The sequence below is a fragment of the Gnatocerus cornutus genome, chromosome 3, assembly GCF_029298725.1.
Source record: "Gnatocerus cornutus isolate USDA-ARS CGAHR chromosome 3, icGnaCorn1.1, whole genome shotgun sequence".
Taxonomy (NCBI): Eukaryota; Metazoa; Arthropoda; class Insecta; order Coleoptera; family Tenebrionidae; genus Gnatocerus; species Gnatocerus cornutus.
In genome coordinates this window covers 17,155,616-17,175,913 of record NC_142235.1, presented here as the reverse complement: position 1 = coordinate 17,175,913, position 20,298 = coordinate 17,155,616, and the positions used below count along the sequence as shown (strand labels likewise).

General features: G+C 38.0%; 4 protein-coding genes across 8 annotated transcripts; 2 read left to right on the top strand and 2 right to left on the bottom strand.

Annotated features, from left to right (window-relative positions):
* Positions 1 to 845: 845 nt before the first annotated feature.
* LOC148177632 (uncharacterized) lies at positions 846 to 6,689 on the bottom strand. Its single transcript, XM_088032839.1, has 5 exons — positions 6,514 to 6,689; positions 5,634 to 6,438; positions 5,476 to 5,584; positions 1,336 to 1,684; positions 846 to 1,288 (listed from the first exon to the last, which is right to left on the bottom strand). Exons 2-5 carry the CDS (start codon positions 6,434 to 6,436, stop codon positions 1,014 to 1,016), a joined length of 1,536 nt encoding a protein of 511 aa, XP_087888965.1. The 5' UTR covers positions 6,437 to 6,438; positions 6,514 to 6,689; the 3' UTR covers positions 846 to 1,013.
* Positions 6,690 to 8,859: 2,170 nt separating this feature from the next.
* On the top strand, positions 8,860 to 9,714 carry LOC148177631 (transcription factor 15-like). Of its 3 annotated transcripts, XM_088032414.1 has the most exons (3): positions 8,969 to 9,213; positions 9,259 to 9,490; positions 9,539 to 9,714. In XM_088032414.1, exons 1-3 carry the CDS (start codon positions 9,080 to 9,082, stop codon positions 9,635 to 9,637), a joined length of 465 nt encoding a protein of 154 aa, XP_087888540.1. In that variant the 5' UTR covers positions 8,969 to 9,079; the 3' UTR covers positions 9,638 to 9,714. The 3 variants fall into 3 exon arrangements, with proteins under 3 accessions (XP_087888538.1, XP_087888539.1, XP_087888540.1); XM_088032412.1 differs by having other exon boundaries at positions 8,860 to 9,213; positions 9,259 to 9,714; XM_088032413.1 differs by having other exon boundaries at positions 8,861 to 9,213; positions 9,265 to 9,714.
* Positions 9,715 to 9,766: 52 nt separating this feature from the next.
* On the top strand, positions 9,767 to 14,553 carry Zyx (lipoma-preferred partner zyxin). Of its 3 annotated transcripts, none has more exons than XM_088032410.1 (8): positions 9,767 to 9,855; positions 10,410 to 10,545; positions 10,675 to 11,026; positions 11,075 to 11,274; positions 11,363 to 11,407; positions 11,476 to 11,880; positions 11,932 to 12,231; positions 14,129 to 14,553. In XM_088032410.1, exons 2-8 carry the CDS (start codon positions 10,411 to 10,413, stop codon positions 14,258 to 14,260), a joined length of 1,569 nt encoding a protein of 522 aa, XP_087888536.1. In that variant the 5' UTR covers positions 9,767 to 9,855; position 10,410; the 3' UTR covers positions 14,261 to 14,553. The 3 variants fall into 3 exon arrangements, with proteins under 3 accessions (XP_087888536.1, XP_087888535.1, XP_087888537.1); XM_088032409.1 differs by lacking the exon at positions 9,767 to 9,855 and adding an exon at positions 10,068 to 10,257; XM_088032411.1 differs by lacking the exons at positions 9,767 to 9,855; positions 11,363 to 11,407 and adding an exon at positions 10,069 to 10,257.
* A 121-nt stretch (positions 14,554 to 14,674) lies between these two features.
* Positions 14,675 to 19,040, bottom strand: LOC148177629 (scavenger receptor class B member 1-like). Its single transcript, XM_088032885.1, has 6 exons — positions 18,785 to 19,040; positions 17,897 to 17,988; positions 17,681 to 17,844; positions 17,489 to 17,630; positions 17,233 to 17,439; positions 14,675 to 15,679 (listed from the first exon to the last, which is right to left on the bottom strand). Exons 1-6 carry the CDS (start codon positions 18,966 to 18,968, stop codon positions 14,804 to 14,806), a joined length of 1,665 nt encoding a protein of 554 aa, XP_087889011.1. The 5' UTR covers positions 18,969 to 19,040; the 3' UTR covers positions 14,675 to 14,803.
* Between the last annotated feature and the right edge of the window lie 1,258 nt (positions 19,041 to 20,298).

Sequence of the window (20,298 nt, the reverse complement as noted above, 5' to 3'; positions counted from 1 at the left end):
CGTATCACTTTAGAGCCCTTCATTGACTTCATTGACTTTTGACTTTATAATTTTAGAACAAGTAAAAATTTTAAGAATTTTTCATTTGTAGGTGAAACTCAAAAGCCAAAATTTTCTATTAAATATTGTAAATCGAACAATTTTAACGCTAATGCAATGAAATTTGGTGTGCGCATCACTTCAGACCTTCATTGAGTGTACTAAATGTCATATTTTTCGAACAAAAAGTTTAAATTTTGAAATTTATTTATTTGTAGGTCAAACTCAAAAAACAATTTTTTATTCATTGCTGTAAATTCAACAATTTTCACACTAAAGCAATGAAATTTGGTGCGAATATCACTTTGTACTAAATTTCGGAATTTTGAAAAAGAAATAAAAATATTGACAATTTTTCATTTTCGAAATTCCAAATTCAAAAGCCAAAAATGTCTATTAAGTGCTGTATATTTAACAATTTTAAGGCTGAAACAATGAAATTTGGTGAGCGTATCACTTTAGGGTCTTTTATTACGTGTACTAAATTTAATGATTTTGGAACAAAAAATAAAAATTTTAGGAACTTTTTAGAACTGGCGGCCAGACTCTCAAGTCCTGAATAAAATATACATATAAAATATGACCTTGAAATTAACTTGATTATAACAATGTATTGTTAAACAAATCCGAACATCCGATTGGTATTAAGTAGCTATAAATTCCGACTTTTATCTAATCGCAGATTAAAAAAGTCAAACAAAGCGTAGTTATCTGAACACTCGGAACATTTTAATAAACGAAGATTCTACAGCGCGGTCTAAAAAATATGTAATTATTTAGATACAGCCAGGAATGAAAAAAAACTGTTAAACCTTATATTTATTTATAAAAAGATCGTAAACTCAAATAGGTTAACCATAATCCACTGCAATTTGGCTTCTAGATAGACAAAATAAACAAAATTTTCGAAAATATACAGAAAAATCAAAATAAATTATGATGAATCAAATAAAAGTAAACAGAAAAATATTCAACTATTTCTTCATCTTCCCGATCAAATCGCTCGAAGTAACTTTTCGTAAAACAGGCGTCGTTTCCATCTTGGCCCTTTTCATAAGAAGTTCTCCTCCATCTTTCGACTCCAACTTCTTCTTATTTTGAAACCTGTGATGATCCCGTCCTAAAATAGTAAACTTAATTTTCAAAGGCATATCATCGAGTTCAAACATGGCGTCATGTGGACTCGTCCCAAAGAAGTTTCGCATTTTCGTATCCGCGCGGTACTGCATCAAAAGCGCCACCAAATCAACTAAAACAAAAATTTCAGAGACTTTCAAAACGCGACTTTCGCCTCACCATCATATCCTTCAGCGGCGTGAAAGAGCGCAGTCCTCCCCGACTTCATGTCTTTGATGTTGGGATCGGCGCCGCTCTGGAGGAGGAGCTCCGCCGCGTCATACGAATGGTTCAAACAGGCGAGGATCAGAGGGGTGAAGCCTTCATAGTTGCAAAGACTCAAGTTGAATTGCGTCGCTTTTGCCTGTTTCATGAGGATTTTAAACATGTGGGAACGCTGGTGTTCGATGGCTAAGTGGATGGCGGTGTTGCCTTCGGGGTCGGGGAGCTGGAGGTCGGCGCCATTGTGGAGGAGAACTTTGACGATTTCAATGCTCACGTCGTTTAAGATGGCCAGGTGAAGTGGGGCCTGAAGTAAAACATTACAAAACGAGTTAATTTAATGAAGCTATTAACGCACTCGAATTGAGTGCGGAAATAACTCTTTACCACAACTAATTAGGAAAACACAACTCTTGAGATTGGGAAATTTGGAGATAAAAATCTAATCAATGTGGGGCAATTCTCAGTTTTTAGTGCGTTGGATAATATTTAAAAGATAAATAAAGATTACAGGTAAGTTTTGAATTTCGAAGTATATGGCGGCTCTGCTTTTCAACCACACGTTTGACAGATCGAGGTTAAGCAATAACGTCACTGGAATGATTGAATTTGGACCAATCAAAAGTTCACAATATGACGGCCATTTTGACGTCACGGCCTTCAAAATGGCGCTGCTTAAAGAACAGGTTTAGCAATATAATTTATGATAGATTTGCCGCAATTGAGATTAAGTGATTTGATTGCCATAAATTTAATTTGTTTCTTTTTGTTACATTATTTATTTTAGTTTACAGTCAGACCATAAAATAAAGTGTTTAGTCTTATCTACAAGATCTCTTATCAATAATGAAAAAAGTACATATTACATATGGAAACATGAAAAGTATTCATGTTTCCTTATCAAAGCTACTGTGCTAACTGGGATATCCGTATTACGCAACGATTTGTTAAAATTTTCTTTTTCTGACGGCTCATTGTATCACTTTTTTTTTAATTACAAGAAAAAAATACTTTAGGAAACAACTTTTTTTAACTTATCTCAAAAAGAAACTGATTACAAAAATTTTGATTTTTTATGGCGCAAAGTTGCGCAACATTTCGCCAAAAATTATTCCACTGAAACGTTACAATCTCCCCTCGAAATCACAAGAAAAAGATAAGTGACTTTTCAAAAATTAGGTTGTTCAATGAAATTGCATTTTGGAGAGAGATAAGTCTCTTAGAACTTGTACTTAAGTAAACTAATGGGGAAATTATTTAAAAAAAATATGTATGGCTATGAATCATTGCAGTTGGCTATGATTTCACAATGACGTTTCGTACTAAGAAAAAACATTGACGCTGTGATGATTTGACTAGAACTAAACATGCTGTGATTGGTCAGAATTTTCCACGTGATGTGACATGAGCAAAATTTTGACGGAATAATTTAAAAAAAGTAAAAAAATGGACAGTGTGACTTTGATTTGATTTGAAATGTCATCAAAATTTGAATTTACGTTGAATTTACGGAACCTTTGGACAGATGACAGACTTTAATGCCCCAAATTTATTGACCGAAACTGTAAATTTAATTTAGATCAGAACTCAGTGAAATTTAATTTTGAGAAAATTTTGACAGACGACGAGCTTATAAAGTCCCAAATTTATTGCTCGGAATTGTACACCCAATACCACACAAGCAAAATGTGAAGATTCATGAGTGAAAATTTGAAAAAAAAACACAAAAAAATATACAGGTGTCTTCAATTTTGAGCACCAATTGACACAATGACAAATGAGTTCAAATTGATAGTTACATGTTTTCCTTAAAATTGTCAGTGAAGTTTAATTAGACTTATTGTCTCCAATTTATTGCTCAAAACTGTATGTACTTAAAGCAGATTTAGACCAAAATTGACAGTAAAATTTAATTTAAAAGGCTTATAAAGTCTTAAATTTATTGCTCCAGATTGTACACACAATACCACAGAAGCAAAATGTAAACTTTTAAGTTTCATGAGTAAAAATTTGCCAAAAAAAATACAGGTAGTCGTTTTTAAGCACCAATTAACACAATGACAAATGAATTCAAATGACAGTTACATGTTTTCCTCAAAATTGACAGTAAAGCTTAATTTACAAAAAAAAATAGACCGACGACACATTATACTGTCCCCAACTTATTGCTCAGAACTCTACTTAAATCAGATTGAGACCAAAATTGACAGTAAAATTTAATTTAGAGAAAATTTTGACAGACAATTCCATAGAAGCAAACCGTAGACTTTTAAGTTTCATTAGGTAGATATATAGGTACAAAAAAATAAATACAGGGTGATCCAATATTCGTTTTTGAGTCCTGACACCATGACAAATGGACTTATATTGATAACTACATGTTTAAATCAAAATTGACAGTAAAGTTTAATTTACAGAAAAATTTGACGGATAATACCATATATTGTCCCCAATTTATTGCTCGAAACTGTAAATCTGATTTAGTTCAGAGTTGACAACAAAATATAATTTAGAGAAAATTTCGACAATGAGTTTATAAAGTCCCAAATTTATTGCTCGAAATTGTACACCGAATGCGATAGACGCAAACTGTGAATTTTAAGTTTCATTAGTAAGATATACAGGGTGATTTTTTTAAAACGGCAGGCGTTGTAGAATTTTTATTTATGAACCGATTTCAAAAATTTAAAAAACAAATTAAATGGTTTTTAATTTACTATAAACTGGTGATTTTAAAATTTTTCTAAATGTCTCAGTATCTTTTGGGCGATACTCAACTTTCTTATTTTAAATTGACACCCATATTTCTTTTTTCATAATTTAGAAGATATTAATTTTCTTGATTCAGAAATGTGTAATATGTTCTACTTTTACAAAAAATATTTAAAAAAAAAATCAAAAATGAAAAAATTTAGGCAATGAAAGTTAATAAAATCTAGGTGCATGGTGTCAATTGTGCAATGAAAAAAACGGGATGGCGTTTCAACAGTATTTTAATTAAATTAGGTAGTTGTTTTTTCTGTTTTGTAATTATTATTGTCTTTTGTTATTAATAATTTCAAAAAAAAAATGCCGATCCTTTCTGTTATTTGCTGCTTTTTGACATCACAATAACGGCATTCTTTTATTTGACACCATGCAATAGATTTTATTAACTTTATTGCTTATTTTTTTTCAATTTTGTTAATTTTTTTAAAAATATTTTTGGTAGAAGTAGAACATATTACACATTTCTGAATCAAGAAAATTAATATCTTCTAAATTGTGAAAAAAAAATATGGGTTCCAATTTAAAATAAGAAAGTTGAGTATCGCCCAAAAGATACTAAGACATTTAGAAATTTTTTAAAATCATCAGTTTATAGTAAATTAAAAACCATTTAATTTGCTTTTTAAATTTTTGAAATCGGTTCATAAATAAAAATTCTACAACGCCTGCCGTTTTAAAAAAATCACCCTGTACAAACAAATAGATACATTCATCGTTTTTGAGTCTTTAATGACACTATGACAAATGGATTTAGATTGACATTACATGTTTCACTCAAAATTGGCAGCAAAGTTTAATTAAAATTTGACAAACGATACTTATACTGCCCCAAATTTATTGCATGAAATTGTAAATTGCAAAATTACAAAGAGACCTAAATTTTTAGATTTTAAAGATTTAGCGATACCCAAAAGTGTATGTCAAATTAAAAAATATATATACGGGATGGTCTCATTTGACAGTATCATTAGATTGCAGATTAGGTTATTTTATACATGGGAAGTCCCTTTGACGTAATTATATCAATTATCGCAATTACAAAAACAATTCTGAATTTTCCACCATCTGTCAAAAACATCCATTTACACATCAAGTGCCAAAAGAACAAAACCCACAAAGCATTGTTCTCCGAATTAGGGTCAACAGCGTGACCTTGAGTGGTTTTTATCGGCTTGGGTAAAATCCCACACCTCAGGTATTATTAGCGCGACAAATATTTACCAGCACGTTGCGGAAAGCGCTTATCTGAAAAAATCCCCGACGCTGGATCGTACGATTTCTCGAAATTCTCTTATCTTACCAAGAAACGAAGTATTAGGAATTACTTACATATGAATTTTGATTGAGAATATTGACGGTTTCTTTGATCGCTCTTAAGACGACGCAATTCTTCTGGACCGCTTTCAGGTTGTTTTGTAAGACGCTGTCATGGATGGGGCTGCGGAAAAATCGTCATTACTGTACTAGTGGCGTAATGAGGGACTTACAGGTTTCCAGAGAGGTCGAAAAGCACGGCGTTCCTCATATCGTTGAAGAAATTGAACTTGTGGATTTCTTCCCTCGTGGTCAGTTTGGCGGGGTCGATCATCTTCCTTGGTACACTGTCAGCGTAGGAGTCCGAGCCGAGGATAAAATTGAAGAAACTTTCCGGGGATTCCCTACCATCACTGTATAAAGGTTCAGTTTGTGTGCACACCTCCTTTCTGTCCAAACTGTCCGTTTGCATGTCTTTATCACACGGCACTAACCACTTGTTTTCTGTCATACTGGAAACTGTTTTTAGTTCCCCACTTGGTTTCTTCACGTTCATTGACACCACGTGATATTTGACGTTATCCAATATTCGCATTTTATTGGCGTGTAGGAGCGCCCCAGCACTGGGGACCAGCTTGGGTAGGAAGTGCAGCTTTGGGGGTCCCTCGATGGGGAGCCCCGGGTGCGTCACAAGGGGCTGAACGAACTTGAGAGTGGTCTGTGGGGTCTTCAAATTGAAGAGATTGCCGCCGATCTGTGGGAGGATTTCCAGCCGTTTCCCGTCTTTATGGATGTACTTTTTACCGGTGTTGGGGTCGACTTTGACTATTATCTTTTTCAGTTTCGTCAAGTCGATAGGCTTGCTATCAAATGTGTTATCGCGCGGTTTCTGCATATCTGTAACTACTTGAACCACCGCGATGCCGTCTTTAAAACCGATTGTTTTCACGTTTTCGCCTTCAGTTTGCAGGATTTTGCCCCGAATGTAACATCTGTAAGGACACACACTTGTTGTCGACACTTCCCTTAATTCCATTCCTGTAAAAAGAGGTTAAGTTTACCACCATCGCTAAACCACTCGATAACGTTATCACAGCAACAATACGCTCTTACCTTGATTTAAATAAAACCAGTGGAATGCAGATCCTGAGGTTTGGTTGTATTTCACACAAAGGGTATTCCCCCTCGCGTTATTACATTACTAGCACGGCCATGACGACATAACATCGGAAAAGACAAACGCGAGCGTAACGGCGTAATTCGAAACCAGTGGGAAGGACGGAGACGGAAGACCCTAGGCACTGCTGCCAACGTTACATTTCTTCACGCAAAAAACACCAAACTCATTATTTCCATGCGCGTTTTCTTCAGTTATTGCGGTCTAACAATAACATGGCATCTGGCGCTCATCTGCTCAAGCGATAAATTAATGACGACGCTCCATGATTATTAAATTTATGGCGTTGGCGGGGCGGTACACTGTGGGGCTTCATCTGGGGGATTTTGGTGGGTGACAAAAGTCCCAAGATCTGTTCAAAACTGGTTCAAATCTTTCAGTTAAAAAATTCGTTGGGCATTCGTCCTTCGTGGAAATTTTCTATGATTCAGGTACTAATTTAGCCACAATTTGTCGACCGGAAACCGATCCAATTCGAAGCGGTTTTGACAGATGACAGACCAAATGGCACAATGTTATTGCTCGAGATTGTAACCTAATTCGATAACAGCAAGCGCATTTTATTGGGTAATAGATTTTACAACAAAAAAAACAAAATATACAGAGTCGTCAATTTAATTTATGACGGAAAACGTACTATCCCTTTTTTGTGGAAGAATAATTTAAATAGTCCCGCCAAAAAAGAGTAAAAACAGTAAAACTACTTTTCATTGTTTTATAGTCGCCTTTGATTAAAACAATTTTAGAGCGCCTATGTAGGCAACCAGTCATACTCTTCATGCAGCTTCATTACCAAGTGTGCATTTGTAATTCGAATTTTAACAAGCACTTCACGGCCGCCCTCGATGACCTTATAACTTTAGATAAATGCATTTTTGACATTTTTAACCATCATTTAATAACAATAACACGTTTCTTTATCAATTAATTGTATATTTATTAGTTCGAACCCTCTGACATACAAACTGTGCTTTGTGCTAAAAACATTATAAAACACGGCCGCCATCTTTAATTAATCGAAATATATAATCATGATGTAATTTATACGAAAGTACTTGATTTTTCCCATTATACTTGAGTCAATATTTGAAATCGATTTGATACTTCCCTATTTATTTATGATATTAGATTTTTATACGCATGTTATGAAAATAGGGATTTCCCGCAACAAAATACAGTGCGATCATTTGAACAATAATCAGGAAGGCCATGACTTTGTTCTACTCCTCATTTATTTTGAATACCGCATTTCAAGGTCACAATTTGTGACAGTTGTGGAGCTTTACGACAAATTTAAGAGGATTTATGTATTGAAAACAATCACGAACAGGTCTTTGGGTGTTCCAGTACTCGTTTATGTTCAATTCAATGGATAAATCTTCTCAAATTTATCGTAGAGCTCCACAATTTTCACAAATTATGACCTTGAAATGCGGTATTCAAAATAAATGAGGAGTATAAGTTGTGTACACTGAAAAAACAATTGAAAAGTGACATTGTTGTCTTTAAATGACATTTCTGAGGTAGCTACCACATAACCTTAATTGCACTTGAACGTCAAACATTTAGTGTTACCAAAATTATGGCCTCTCAATACTTAATCAAATTACATCTTTAAACTGTCAGATTATAAAACAGTTTTACCAAAACTCATTAACTTTTTCGTGATTGTATGGATTAAGTACCGACATGACCTCTCGGTTCCACTACCAATTTCAAGTATCGAGAGATCAAATAAAAACTCATCCTCAGTTACCTTTGGAATTTCACATCGTGTTCTTAAATGCCACTTTAACAATTTGACAATTTTGGTTATAAGATGAAAACTGCCTTAAAATGCAAAAAATTCTAAAGCAAAAGTACGTGTTGTGGTTAGTTTTTCATAAGAGAACGTTTTGTAATATGAATCAAACATGACAGCGTTGTCAAAATCGTTTATTAAAATGATCGCAAAATTTCTAGTTTTACGTCAAATTATTTGACAAAAACAAGACTGTTTCTTCAATCAAAGACATGACTTGAAATTTCAAAGGCAACTAAGGATCAGTTTTTAATTGATCTCTCGATACAAATTCTATTTATTATATTCCCACAAAATCCTGCACATGTGCGTTTTCTTGTTTTCGCCCCCGCCGCCCGTGATTTATTTGTTTTGAAAACGTCACCACTTTAAGGGATGACTTCCGTCGTCCAGGGCCGGACTTCTCCGCTCAATTACGCCATGAGGTCATCTTAATTAACTCTTCAGACGGGTTAAACCGACCGCTGTTAATTAAATTCGTCTAATTAGAAGACCACAAGGAATCTTTTCATTTTAGCCTTTTAAAAAATCCATCGTTTCCCTCATCTCTCCCTCTGTTTGTGTTTTTCGAGTTTCGAGTGGGCGTAGCGTTCAGCATCTGTTAAAAATATCACGAAATTGTCTTAATTGACTGAGCTCATTCACAGTCGGCTGTGACACTTGTTGCTCTGCGAACAAATGAAAGCGCACTTGTGGTGAAAATGGAGTTTTATAATAATAGCAACAGCGCGGGAAACAAACGAAAAAAGTGTGTGACCAATAGCGGGGACGAGATTGGAATACCTGTCAGGCAGAGGAGCCAAGCCAATGCGAGGGAGAGAGACAGGACGCAAAGGTATGACGGATAATCATAGCCACCTCTGATCTTTAATCATTACAGTTTTAGCGTTAATACCGCTTTTACCACTCTCAGAACGTTAATTCCAACTGAACCGAAAGATCGGAAGCTTAGCAAAATCGAAACTTTGCGTCTGGCGTCGAGTTATATTTCCCATTTGGGCACCCAACTCATGGCGGGGCCCATTGACCAACCCTGTCTCCGCTTAGCGAATAAAATCGACGACTCTTCCAACAGAGTGTGCACTTTCTGCATCGCCCATAAAAAAAATCCAGTAAGTCCGGACCTGCACCACCATTCCCAGATAAAGCGTCGTTTACAGAAAATGGACTACGCGGACAGTTTCGAGGGCTCAATTGTTCTCAATCCGGGCTCGCCCACTGCCATTTTTGGCAACGATCTCACCGCCATCTATTACTAACCGCACGATTTTTAGGGACATACTGTATATTTTATTGATAGCTATTAACATGTACTTAATAAAGCGCATTTTACATGTTTGTGTTTATCATTGGTTGAGGTCAAGTTTGTTCTCTGAGTCACGAAAAATTTTAGGAATTCAGTGAGTTGACACGCAGTGATTCATTTACGACGTGACTGTCTCAGGTGGTGCGTGTCTTCATTTTGCGGTCTGAAAAGGTGAGTTTGTGCCCAAATCTCCGTGTGAAATTTTTGAGTACGGTCCTGTCTCACAAATTTTTGGAAAATGTAAATTTTGAAAATCTCCGGAATTTTCGAGTGAATTCCGGGGTTATTAACACCAGCATTGTTCAGACGAAATAACAATTAAAACGCGGTCAAATATAAAGTTGATTCATTTGCGTCTGTCAAATAAGGCGACTATAGTCGCCCAGTGCCATACTGGTCGTTACGTCACTTGATCATGTCGGTACATCACTTGGTAGATCAGCTCAATTGTCATTGCACCAAGTCGCCCGAATTTCGGGTTTCCACCCAAACCCGCGGAATTCCATCAAATTTACGAGAAAATCGATCGAAATAGAACGTGACGAGTTGAATTTCCCCGCCCGCGGATATAAAGTGAGTCTTTTCAACGGTGTTTTGATAAAAAAACGAACATAACCTCACTTTCCACCTGTCATTTGGGAGCATTTTATCGAAACCGTTGCGTTATCTTTTCGTGAAAGTTTATGGTGTGAGATAAGTTATTTCTGGAATTGACGTGTTTGCAGGATGAACGACTTGGACAAGCAATTGGCCGAATTGGCTCTAATGACCAAATCGGAACTACCGCCCAACCCCAGTGGCACTTTGGGGAAGAAAGTTGGGCCTGCCGTACCCCCAAAACCCAAGAAGCCGCAACCGCAGGTGAATTTCCAATTTTTTTAATGATGGTTGTTTATGTGTCAATGGTTGTTTATGTGTCAAGGGTGTGAAGTCGTGTTTTACACCCGAGGTGTGCGAGGAAGTGCGTGAGACTAATTTTTTTTATTTTAGATTCCTCAGTCGTATCCTTTGAAACAGACCGTTGAACCGTCGTACTCTTCGCGTCTCCAAACTAATCAGTTCTACTCCAATGTCCCTCCTCAGAACACGTACTCCAACACCCCCACATTACCTCTAAACTCTTCCAATTACGCGAATCTCCCGCGACAACAAAACATCAAGACTACCAACATTACACCAAAGCCGTATACGAAACCCGATCACGTGACATACAGTAATATCCAGGTGGGTCAATCCCGCAACCCCGATGGGCTTATTTATAGCAATTTAGTTCACCCGCCGAGGGAGGGGAACGTTTTGTACAGTAATATCCCCCCTGGAGGAAACGCCTATGCCAATGGAGGTAAGAAGAAGCGTTAAAATACGTTGTATCTCATTTTTGTTTTTGTAGACGACTTGCCGCCGCCGCCGCCGCCGCTGGACATGGGGGCGAATTTAGGGGAATACGCTCCATGTACGATAAACACGAACTTGCCGCCGCCCCCCGAGGACTTGTTACCGCCGCCGTCTCCCGTCAGTTCGAGTTACAGCGAACTGCGGAGGGCGACGCAGCCGGGGGCTCAGGACTTCAACTACAGTTTAGGATCGCAGGTATTGGATTGCAGCTAAAATTAAAAGTTTCGGCTTGGCTTCAGTAACATCACTAATGCTTTTGTCTGTTGTTTTTTTCTCTAACCAGTACGCTGATTCTGATTCTTTATATGGATATGGGGCTATGTCTCAGGTAATCAATCATTTCTCAATCATACGACTTTTTTCTGGTCATTTTAACTACTTTTGGTTTTGCTCCAGTCGTCGTCAACTTATGAGTCCATCTATGAGCCGATCAATCCGCGGCCTCCAAGTCAAATGTCATCGAGGTCCAACTATTCTTTGTATGCTCCTTATGTGAGCGGTAGTAGCAGTACCATGACAGGACCCAGCCAATCGGCGAGTCGCATGGAGGTCAATAAGATGCAAGAAGTGGACAGTTTGACAGATCTGCTCGTCCAAGGAATGGACAATGAGCAGGACCAAGACGTGTATGGAGTTTGCGTGAAATGCGGCGAGAAGATCATTGGAGAAAACAGCGGATGCACGGCCATGGACCAATTATACCACACCAAATGCTTCACGTGCCACCACTGCGCGATCAACTTGCAAGGAAAACCGTTTTATGCCCTCGAAGGAAATCCGTACTGCGAGGAGGATTATCTAGTAAGGAAACTTCCAATATCCACTCGTCAATAACTATCGATTTTTTGACAGAACACTCTGGAAAAATGCTGCGTCTGCCAGAAGCCCATCTTAGACCGCATTCTGAGAGCCACCGGGAAGCCGTACCACCCCATATGCTTCTGTTGCGTCGTCTGCGGGAAGAGTCTCGACGGCATTCCTTTTACTGTTGACGCCACCAATCGCGTTCATTGCATCGAGGATTTCCATAAGATTTTCGCTCCGAGATGTTGGGTTTGCAAGCAGCCCATCATGCCGGAGCTTGGCGAAGAAGAGACGGTGCGCGTCGTCGCTTTGGATCACAGTTTTCATATTCAGTGTTACAAGTGCGAGGTGAGTAGTGAGGGGGATTTACGTGAAGTAGCGTGGAAAACGGACACTTCCCCTTCTGTCGCTATGATTTCGTCATGGCGGCGAGAGGGGAAGTTACTCCATGACAGCGAGAGGTTGCTTCCCCTCCCGCCGACATTACAGGTCTTTTTTCCTGTAGAGAATTTACAGATTTACAGTCATTCTAGAAATCAGCAGGATTTGAAAGGGATAAGTTAGATACCTGTAATGCACACATGTCAAATTTGATAAGTAATCGCAAAATACAAGGTGTTTGTAAATGTTTCTAGTATCAAGGGTAGGTCTGGAATTCCTGTAATGTACTATTTTGCCGCTTTGTTTTTATAGTGAATATAACCATCTTGAAAATTATTTATAATGTCACTTACGTCAACGACGTTTTAGTTACGGTTTGGTGTCCAAGTTTGTGATTTTCAGGTTTCAAGCCATAACTACAACAGTTTTTTTTTTAAATCTAAGTTTGCTCTATAATTGAGGTTAACTACAAATGTCAGTTGACAAATCTAAATCCACATTTGTAATGAGTGGCAAATTTCTTTGACATTTCATAGCCACCCGTGAGGCTAGAAACATTTATAAACACCTTGTATAATGACGAAAAACATATACATTTAATAAAATATTGGCTAGTATGCACTGAAAATAATAAAAACAATTTTATTGCCGATGCTTCTTCAATTTGGTGACAATTTGACAGATGTGACAGTTCTTGTTTGACATTCCGCCGGAATTGCAGGAGTTTCAAATATTAGCATTGTGTAAGTCTACAAAAAAGTCTCTACAAGAAAACGGAAGTTTACATTGTTTTAAGTGTGTGGTGGATTTTGTGGAAGTAGCGTGGAAAATGGACGGTTCTCCTTCTGTCGCTATGATTTAAAGATGGCGACGAGAGGGGAAATTGCACTATGACAGCGAGAGGTTGCTTCCCCTCTTGCCGCCATTACACTGTTTTAATTGTGACAATATGATTCAAAAAAATTGAGATCTTTGAATTAAATATTTGACAGTTTCTGACAATTGGAGGTAATATAACGTCACTTATTGCAATGCAGAGGGACAGTTTTATGTTCTTAGAAGCGTTCAAATTGAGTTTTCTACAAATGGTACTTTTGCGTATTTTGAATAATTCGCAAATAAATACACAATAATAGTAGTGCCGGTCTAGTTCAAATCAACCCCTACGTGTTCATTGGTTTTCTTTTTCAAGGATAGCTAATTCTGAATTTTTTTTAATCATCTGATAGTATGAGAGGAATTTATTTAGTATGCATAAGGGAAATTTACATGAAGTAGCGTGGAAAAAGGACGCTTCTCCTCCTGGCGCCATGATTTGATCATGGCAGAGATGGCAGCGAGAGGTTGCTTCCCCTCCCGCCGGCATTACAGTTTTCCTGCAGAGAATTTACCAGTTAACAAAGGGACAATTTTAGAAGTCTGCGGAAATTGAAAGACATAAGTGAGATACCTGTAATACCTACATATCAAATTTGATAAGTAATCGCGAAATATAATGATGAAAAACATGAAGTTACAATGAAATGTTGGCTAATATGCACTGAAAATAACAAAAAAAAATTTATTGCGTAAGCTTCTCCAATTTGGTGTCAATTTGACAGTTCTTGTTTGACATTTTGCGGGAATTACAGGAGTTTAAAAAATCGCTTTGCTGGACGACCAATCAGAGAGCCGCATTTTAAATTTGGCGCCTACAAAAATTCTCTGGAGGTTTACATTGTTGTCATTGGGAGGGGGATTTGCGTAGAAGTAGCGTGGAAAATGGGCGCTTCTCCTCCCGTCGCCATTACATTGATTTGGTGATGGCGGCGAGAGGGGAAGTTGCTTCTTGACACCGAGTGTCGCCATTACACTGTTTTTTCAGGACTGCGGCCTGGTGCTCTCCTCGGAGGCGGAAGGCCGAGGCTGCTACCCTCTCGATGGACACGTTCTCTGTAAGAGTTGTAACGCGAAGAGAGTCCAAGCTTTGACAAGTCATATGACTACAGAATTGTAAGAGTTGGTATGTGTGTAGTCGTAAGGTAGATTGCCATATTTGATGTGATTATTGAGTGATAGAAAAAGTATTGGATTTTATTTATTCGGCTCAAAACGAATTCCTATAATAAGTTTTTAAGTATTGTTAAGCTTTGTGCTTGTATTTTATAATGAACAAATTTTAAATGCACACTAGGTTAAGTTTTCTATTGTCTTGCTTATCATTCCATGTTAGAGGGTAGATTTTTTATATTTCTTAACTTGTGATTTTTTTAAGTGCCAATGGGTTATCAAATAAACTTAGCAACTCTCTACAGTGTTTTATTTATCGCGGCGTCAAAAAAAAAACAATACAATGTTTTACGTATCAAGCGAGCAAAATGGGGTTTTGCGAGCGAGGCGTATTTTAGGGGTCCGAGTACGAAAAACTCCACACTTTCAATTTTTTTATTAAAATAAAAATCTTACAACTAAACTAAAGTCCTAACATCAGTCTTGTAGAAATAAGCTTCTGGACGGAGTCTCAACACTGTCTTTCACAGAAAAACAGTCCTAATTTCAATTAAACTCGTTCTTCGTTTGTCTGGAGCGGTCGTATACTGCTGGTGGTGCTGGTCCTCACTCTCTGCGTCCACCGGTTTTTCAACACCAAGACAATGCAGAATAGTGTGACTCCCACCGTGAGCATAAAGCCGTATTTCAACCCCAACTCCAACCCTCGGAGGGTGAAAGTGGTTTGGAAGATAATCGACACGACGTCTTCAGGAAGAGTTTTGTCCTCCAACGACAACTCGACCCAAGCTATCGGTAGCATGAGTCCATCCTCAAACTTGTTCACTTGACTTATCCCAAAGGCTTTATTTACTTGGATGTTGATCTGAAGACGCGTCTTCCCATTCATGGTAAAACCCAACGTGGGGTGAACATCCACGTACGTCTCGAACGGCGCGTTTTCCTTCAACCCCGTCACCCCTTCCTTCAAAACCGGATCCGCCGCGTGGAAATGCGGGTACGAAATGAAGACCGGCGCTCCAGAAGCACAAGCAGTGACGTTGTAGATTCCTTGGGGAGGACAATCACCGCGGTCCATATCACAGAAGCATTGGTTCGAGGGAGTTTTTTCGGGGGTGTTGAAGATGCTGCCGGGCATGGTGTAGCGGTAAGCGGGGATTTTACCATTGAGGATCTTCACCTCGCGCTGGTAATAAAGAGGGAGAGTCCGGCAGAAGTCTTTGGAGTAGATCGCAAGAGGTTTCTTGTTCCGGACGAGCTTCGGGGGGAAAAGAGTGCCGTCGGTGGCGGAACTGAAGTCGTTGCATTCAGAGGTGGACCAGTGGGTGAGGGACGGCTCGCCGTTGACTTCGTCGACGAAGAGGATCTTGTTGATGTCGTTCAAGCCCGTGTTGATGGTGATGGAGTCGTCGCGGATGCCCACGCTCTAAAAAAAACAGAAAAGTGTTAGTTTGGTCGGTTGGTAGCACTGACAGAATTATGTTTAGGCAGGACTGCCAACATTTTTAAAATTACGAAAGCCACTTTTATGTTTGCAATTTCTGACGGCTAATAAGTCAAGAACTGGGTTAATTTATACTGACGCAGATTTCACATTTTTTGGAAAATTGGAAGCTTTTAATCTTTTCCCTTAAATTAATCAATTCGGTTGGTCCAGTCTTGCCAACTTTAGAGATTTTGCAAATTTGCAAATTTTGACTGTAGAAAAATCAAAGAACTATTTCTTATGTAAAAAATCGCGAGAAAAACGATGGCGCAAACCGCATCTCAATATCTGAAATAGTTTCCGAGATATTGAGCACGAATTGTTTTGAACCTTAAAAAATTTGGCTCTCTGGCGACAACCCAAAAATTCAAACGACCATAACTCAGTTATTTGTTAACTAAAATTGAAAATTCTCTTGGTTTTGGATTCAGCGTGAGATTCTGCGTAAAATGAGCACAGATTTGTTGAGTTTACTTAATAAATAAACGAGGCAATGGCCAAAAACGGTTTTGAAGACGTCATTTTAAGGTGATTTTCAATCAATGTTTTCAAAATGAAAACGACGTTTAATAGCTTTGAATTATACATCAGTCGAAAGAGAAGCTCGAAATCTATCTACTGGCCAAATTTGAGATCAATCGGACAAATAGTTTACAAGCTATGGCCAAAAATAAAAAAAATTAAAAAATTTTCATCGTTTGAGGCGGAATTTTTTTTCGCAAAAAATCGACTATTGAATTTTGGGATTTTGAGAACATTTTCTAACGTAAAATGAGCCGAGAAAAAGAATAGCGCAAACCGCATCTCAATATCTCAAATAGTTTTCGAGATATTTAACTTTAAAAATTACGAAAAATGAGGAAAAATAAAAATCAACTTTTCGAAACTTTGATCGGCCATACCTCAGTTATTTGTTGTCGGATCTGAATTTAAATCCCAGATTTGGAATCTGCGGAAAATTCTGCGTACACTGATGTATAATAACTTAAGTTTACTCTAAAAAATAAGCAAGATATCGATATCAGAAGTTTGGCCATAGTTTTAATCAGAGAGCAGCATTTTAAATTTGGCGCCTACAACTATTCTCTACAGGAAAACGGAAGTTTACATTGTTTTGAGTGTGAGGTGGATTTACGGGGAAGTAGCGTGGAAAATGGACGCTTCCCCTCCCGTCGCCATGATTCGGTGATGGCGACGAGAGGGGAAGCTGGCGAAGTTCCCCCAACTATTTCCCCATAGTGGCGACAGGTTGCTTCCCCTCTCGCCGCCATGATTCTAACCAAAAAACTCTCTGAATGTCGCGACTTATTAGAAGCTTGTCCAATGTTGCCACTACTGTAGAGTAAACACCGTCTGGTAATCATCAAACTGGACGAACAGTAATCGAATTAGATAAATATTTTTATTCCCCCGCCGAGAGATTGAGAACCGAATTTACGAGACATGAAGGAATCTGCCTGTTTACACTTTTCTTAATGAGTCTTTTTCCTTACCGGTGCAATGAGCCCAAAGCGATCATAGACCTTCTTGTTCTGCATCCGCAGATAGCTTTTCCCCAGGTTGTAGAGATTGTCGTCGTAGCCCATAATAAACCGATGCGCTGGTAAGCTGAGGAAGGGTCGCGCGTTCATGCTGTTGAGCAGCCCCGACAGCCCCATCCTCGTCAAGAAAGTTGCGTGTTTGTTCAAAGACGCCGCGGTCTGAAAACTCAAACTTGAAGACAAGTCCTCCACATCCGAAGAAACTTACAAAGAGGGGAACATTCGGGACGATGACTCGATCGTTTTGTTTTCTTCCTACCGACAACTCCGGCATGTACTTGTAGACTTTTTGCTCCTGGTAAGTCACTTTGCTGCCGTTGAACTTCACGTGGACTCTCTCCATGGTCACCCTAAGACAATGTTTGAGTTTTTGAAACTATGGTTGTCCCATGGTACTTACTCGTAGACGTAGGGTCCCACTTCTTTGACATTGAGTTTTTCGTCGTCGCCGTTTTCAAAAGAAGGGACGTTGGTGTAGTTGAAGATGTACACTTTGAGGAGAGGTTTGGGGGTGGGCTTCGCCCACATTTCGTAGCTTTGGGTGTTCGGCGTGATGGCTAGATTCTACAAAAAAGTGTCTCCCCTCACGTCGCCATTTTGTGGTGGGGGTACTTACCGAAAACACGACATTGTCGAAGGTGTCGGTGAACCACATGGCGATCATCCCCGATAAGCTCAACAGGAAAAGAAGAAGAAGACCTGATAGCACTGAAAGAAGAATTATTTTAGTCCAAGGATTGTAGTAAAGACGCTTGTTATTGCGGAACATTTCGCGAAAATTTGGTCATCGACTGGTAAAATTCCAGAAAGACGTAAAGGTAATTATAAATAGAGAATTAAAGTAAGGTGGGATTCTATAAATAAACTAGGAAAAATAACAAACATTGCATTCAGAGGTGAAAAATTTATTACCCGCTGGAGGTCAGGGGCTAGCTAAACAAACGGATAAGCAAATCTAAAGAAATCTTCGCCTAAATATCGATTTTTGAAAACGATGACATTTGATCTCTGATAACTATTACAAGAGTTGTCGATGTTTTTATACTCCTGAAGATAACCTCTGAGTCTAGACGCGGGCTCTTTCTCAACGACATTTATTTGATTTTAATTAGATCAATCGATAGCCACTGAGTGTAATTGACGCAGAACTTTTCGCAGAACAGATATCGAGGATTGTTTTCAATTATTCATAAAAAGACTTTGCGGCGATAAACTGTTGACTTTAGAATCACGCCACTGGGAAATCGTTGTGTAATCGCACTATCGGGGAAGTGGCGCGGAAATACGTACTTCCCCTCGCGGCGCCATGATGGGGAAACAGCGGGAGGTTGCTTCCCCTCCCGGCGCCATTATCCTAATCACGATCTATTAGGGGAAGTAGCTTGGAAATGAGTACTTCCCCTCCTGTGGCCATGATTTGGCGAGAGGAGAAGTTACCCCGTGACAACTTCAGGTAGCTTCCCCTCCCGCCGCCATTATTCTAACCAAAAAAACGGGAACTCACTCCATAGTTGTTTGGTTTCGATTTCGTATCCCATAATCTGTCGGCGGTCCTTCTGCATCTTCACTAGGATCTCTCGGGTTAGCGCCGGTCCCTTGCTGAAGATCTGGCCGCAATTTTTTTCTAAATTCGATTTGTGGCTTGGGAGAGGTACCCTCTCGAAGGTATCACTGGGTCTTCTCGACATCACTTATCACTTTCGTACAACAACACTCACTTGAGTGAATGGCAGTCTTCTTCGGAGCGATATTTATAAAAGACTGGAGCTTATCAAAATCAACGCATATCGAGTATAAATAACCCTCTCTTATCGGAATTTCACTATTTTCATTGAAGTCAGACGATTTTTGAGATTTTTGACGTATTAGATTCGCGATTGAAGGTTAGAAGCGTGCGCTGGTTTTTTCTTTTGGAGGAAAACAATGTTGGTAAACTTGTTTGTCGGCGGATGAGGTAGATGGTTTGCGTAAGGAGAGATTGAAAGCGGAAAAATTTGACAGTTGTGACGTTCACGTTCAAATTTGAGGAAAGAAACACAGAAAAAAAATACAATATAAAAAATATAGAAATAAAGTGTTGTTGAGCCGATACTTTGTTTATCTCCATTTTAGTAGTAATGTGTTTATTTTTTGACTTTGAAGTGGTGTGACCGAACTTACTCAATTGTTTGATTTAAATTGACATTTTTCCATTCCATATTTTTCTTTGTATTTTCTTTTTTGTATGTTGGAAGCACTGGGATTGATTTTGACACCTCAAAACTGTCACCAGGGACACCGTCTCAAACTGTCAAAGAGACAGCGGTACCAACATATTTTAAATTTCAAGACTCTCTCTATCTGAAAGATGAACACAAGATTCTGTAATTTTTTAAAAATGAAAATTTGTAAATTCTGTCTCTTTAACTCAATTAATTTGTACTTTGTCACAGTAAATAAACGAGTTAGGATTAATAACGTCTTCGAATTAAATCGATGAAGCATAAAAACAAGCATGAAAAAGTTACAATATTTAATAAACAATTTTGGAGATTTTTGAAAATTAAAATTTTTAAATTCTGTCTTTTCTACTTAATCAACTTGTAATTTGGCACACTTTATAAACGAGTCAGAATTAGTTATATCTCTAAATTTCATCGATGAAGTATGAAAACTGCCAAAGTTACGATTTTTAATAAGAAATTTTGTAGATTTTTGGAAATCAAAATTTCTAAATTTTGTGCCTTTGATTCAATTAATTTTTAATTTGGCACAGTTTATAAACAAGTCAAAATTAATAATTTCTCTAAATTTCATTGCGGAAGTATTAAAATTTTCAATGCTACGAATTTTAATACGAAATTTTGTAGATTTTTGGAAATTAAAATTTTTAAATTCTGTCTTTTCTACTTAAACAACTTGAAATTTGGCACACTTTATAAACGAGTCAAAATTAGTTATATCTCTAAATTTCATCGATGAAGTATGAAAACTGCCAAAGTTACGAATTTTAATACGAAATTTTGAAGATTTTTGGAT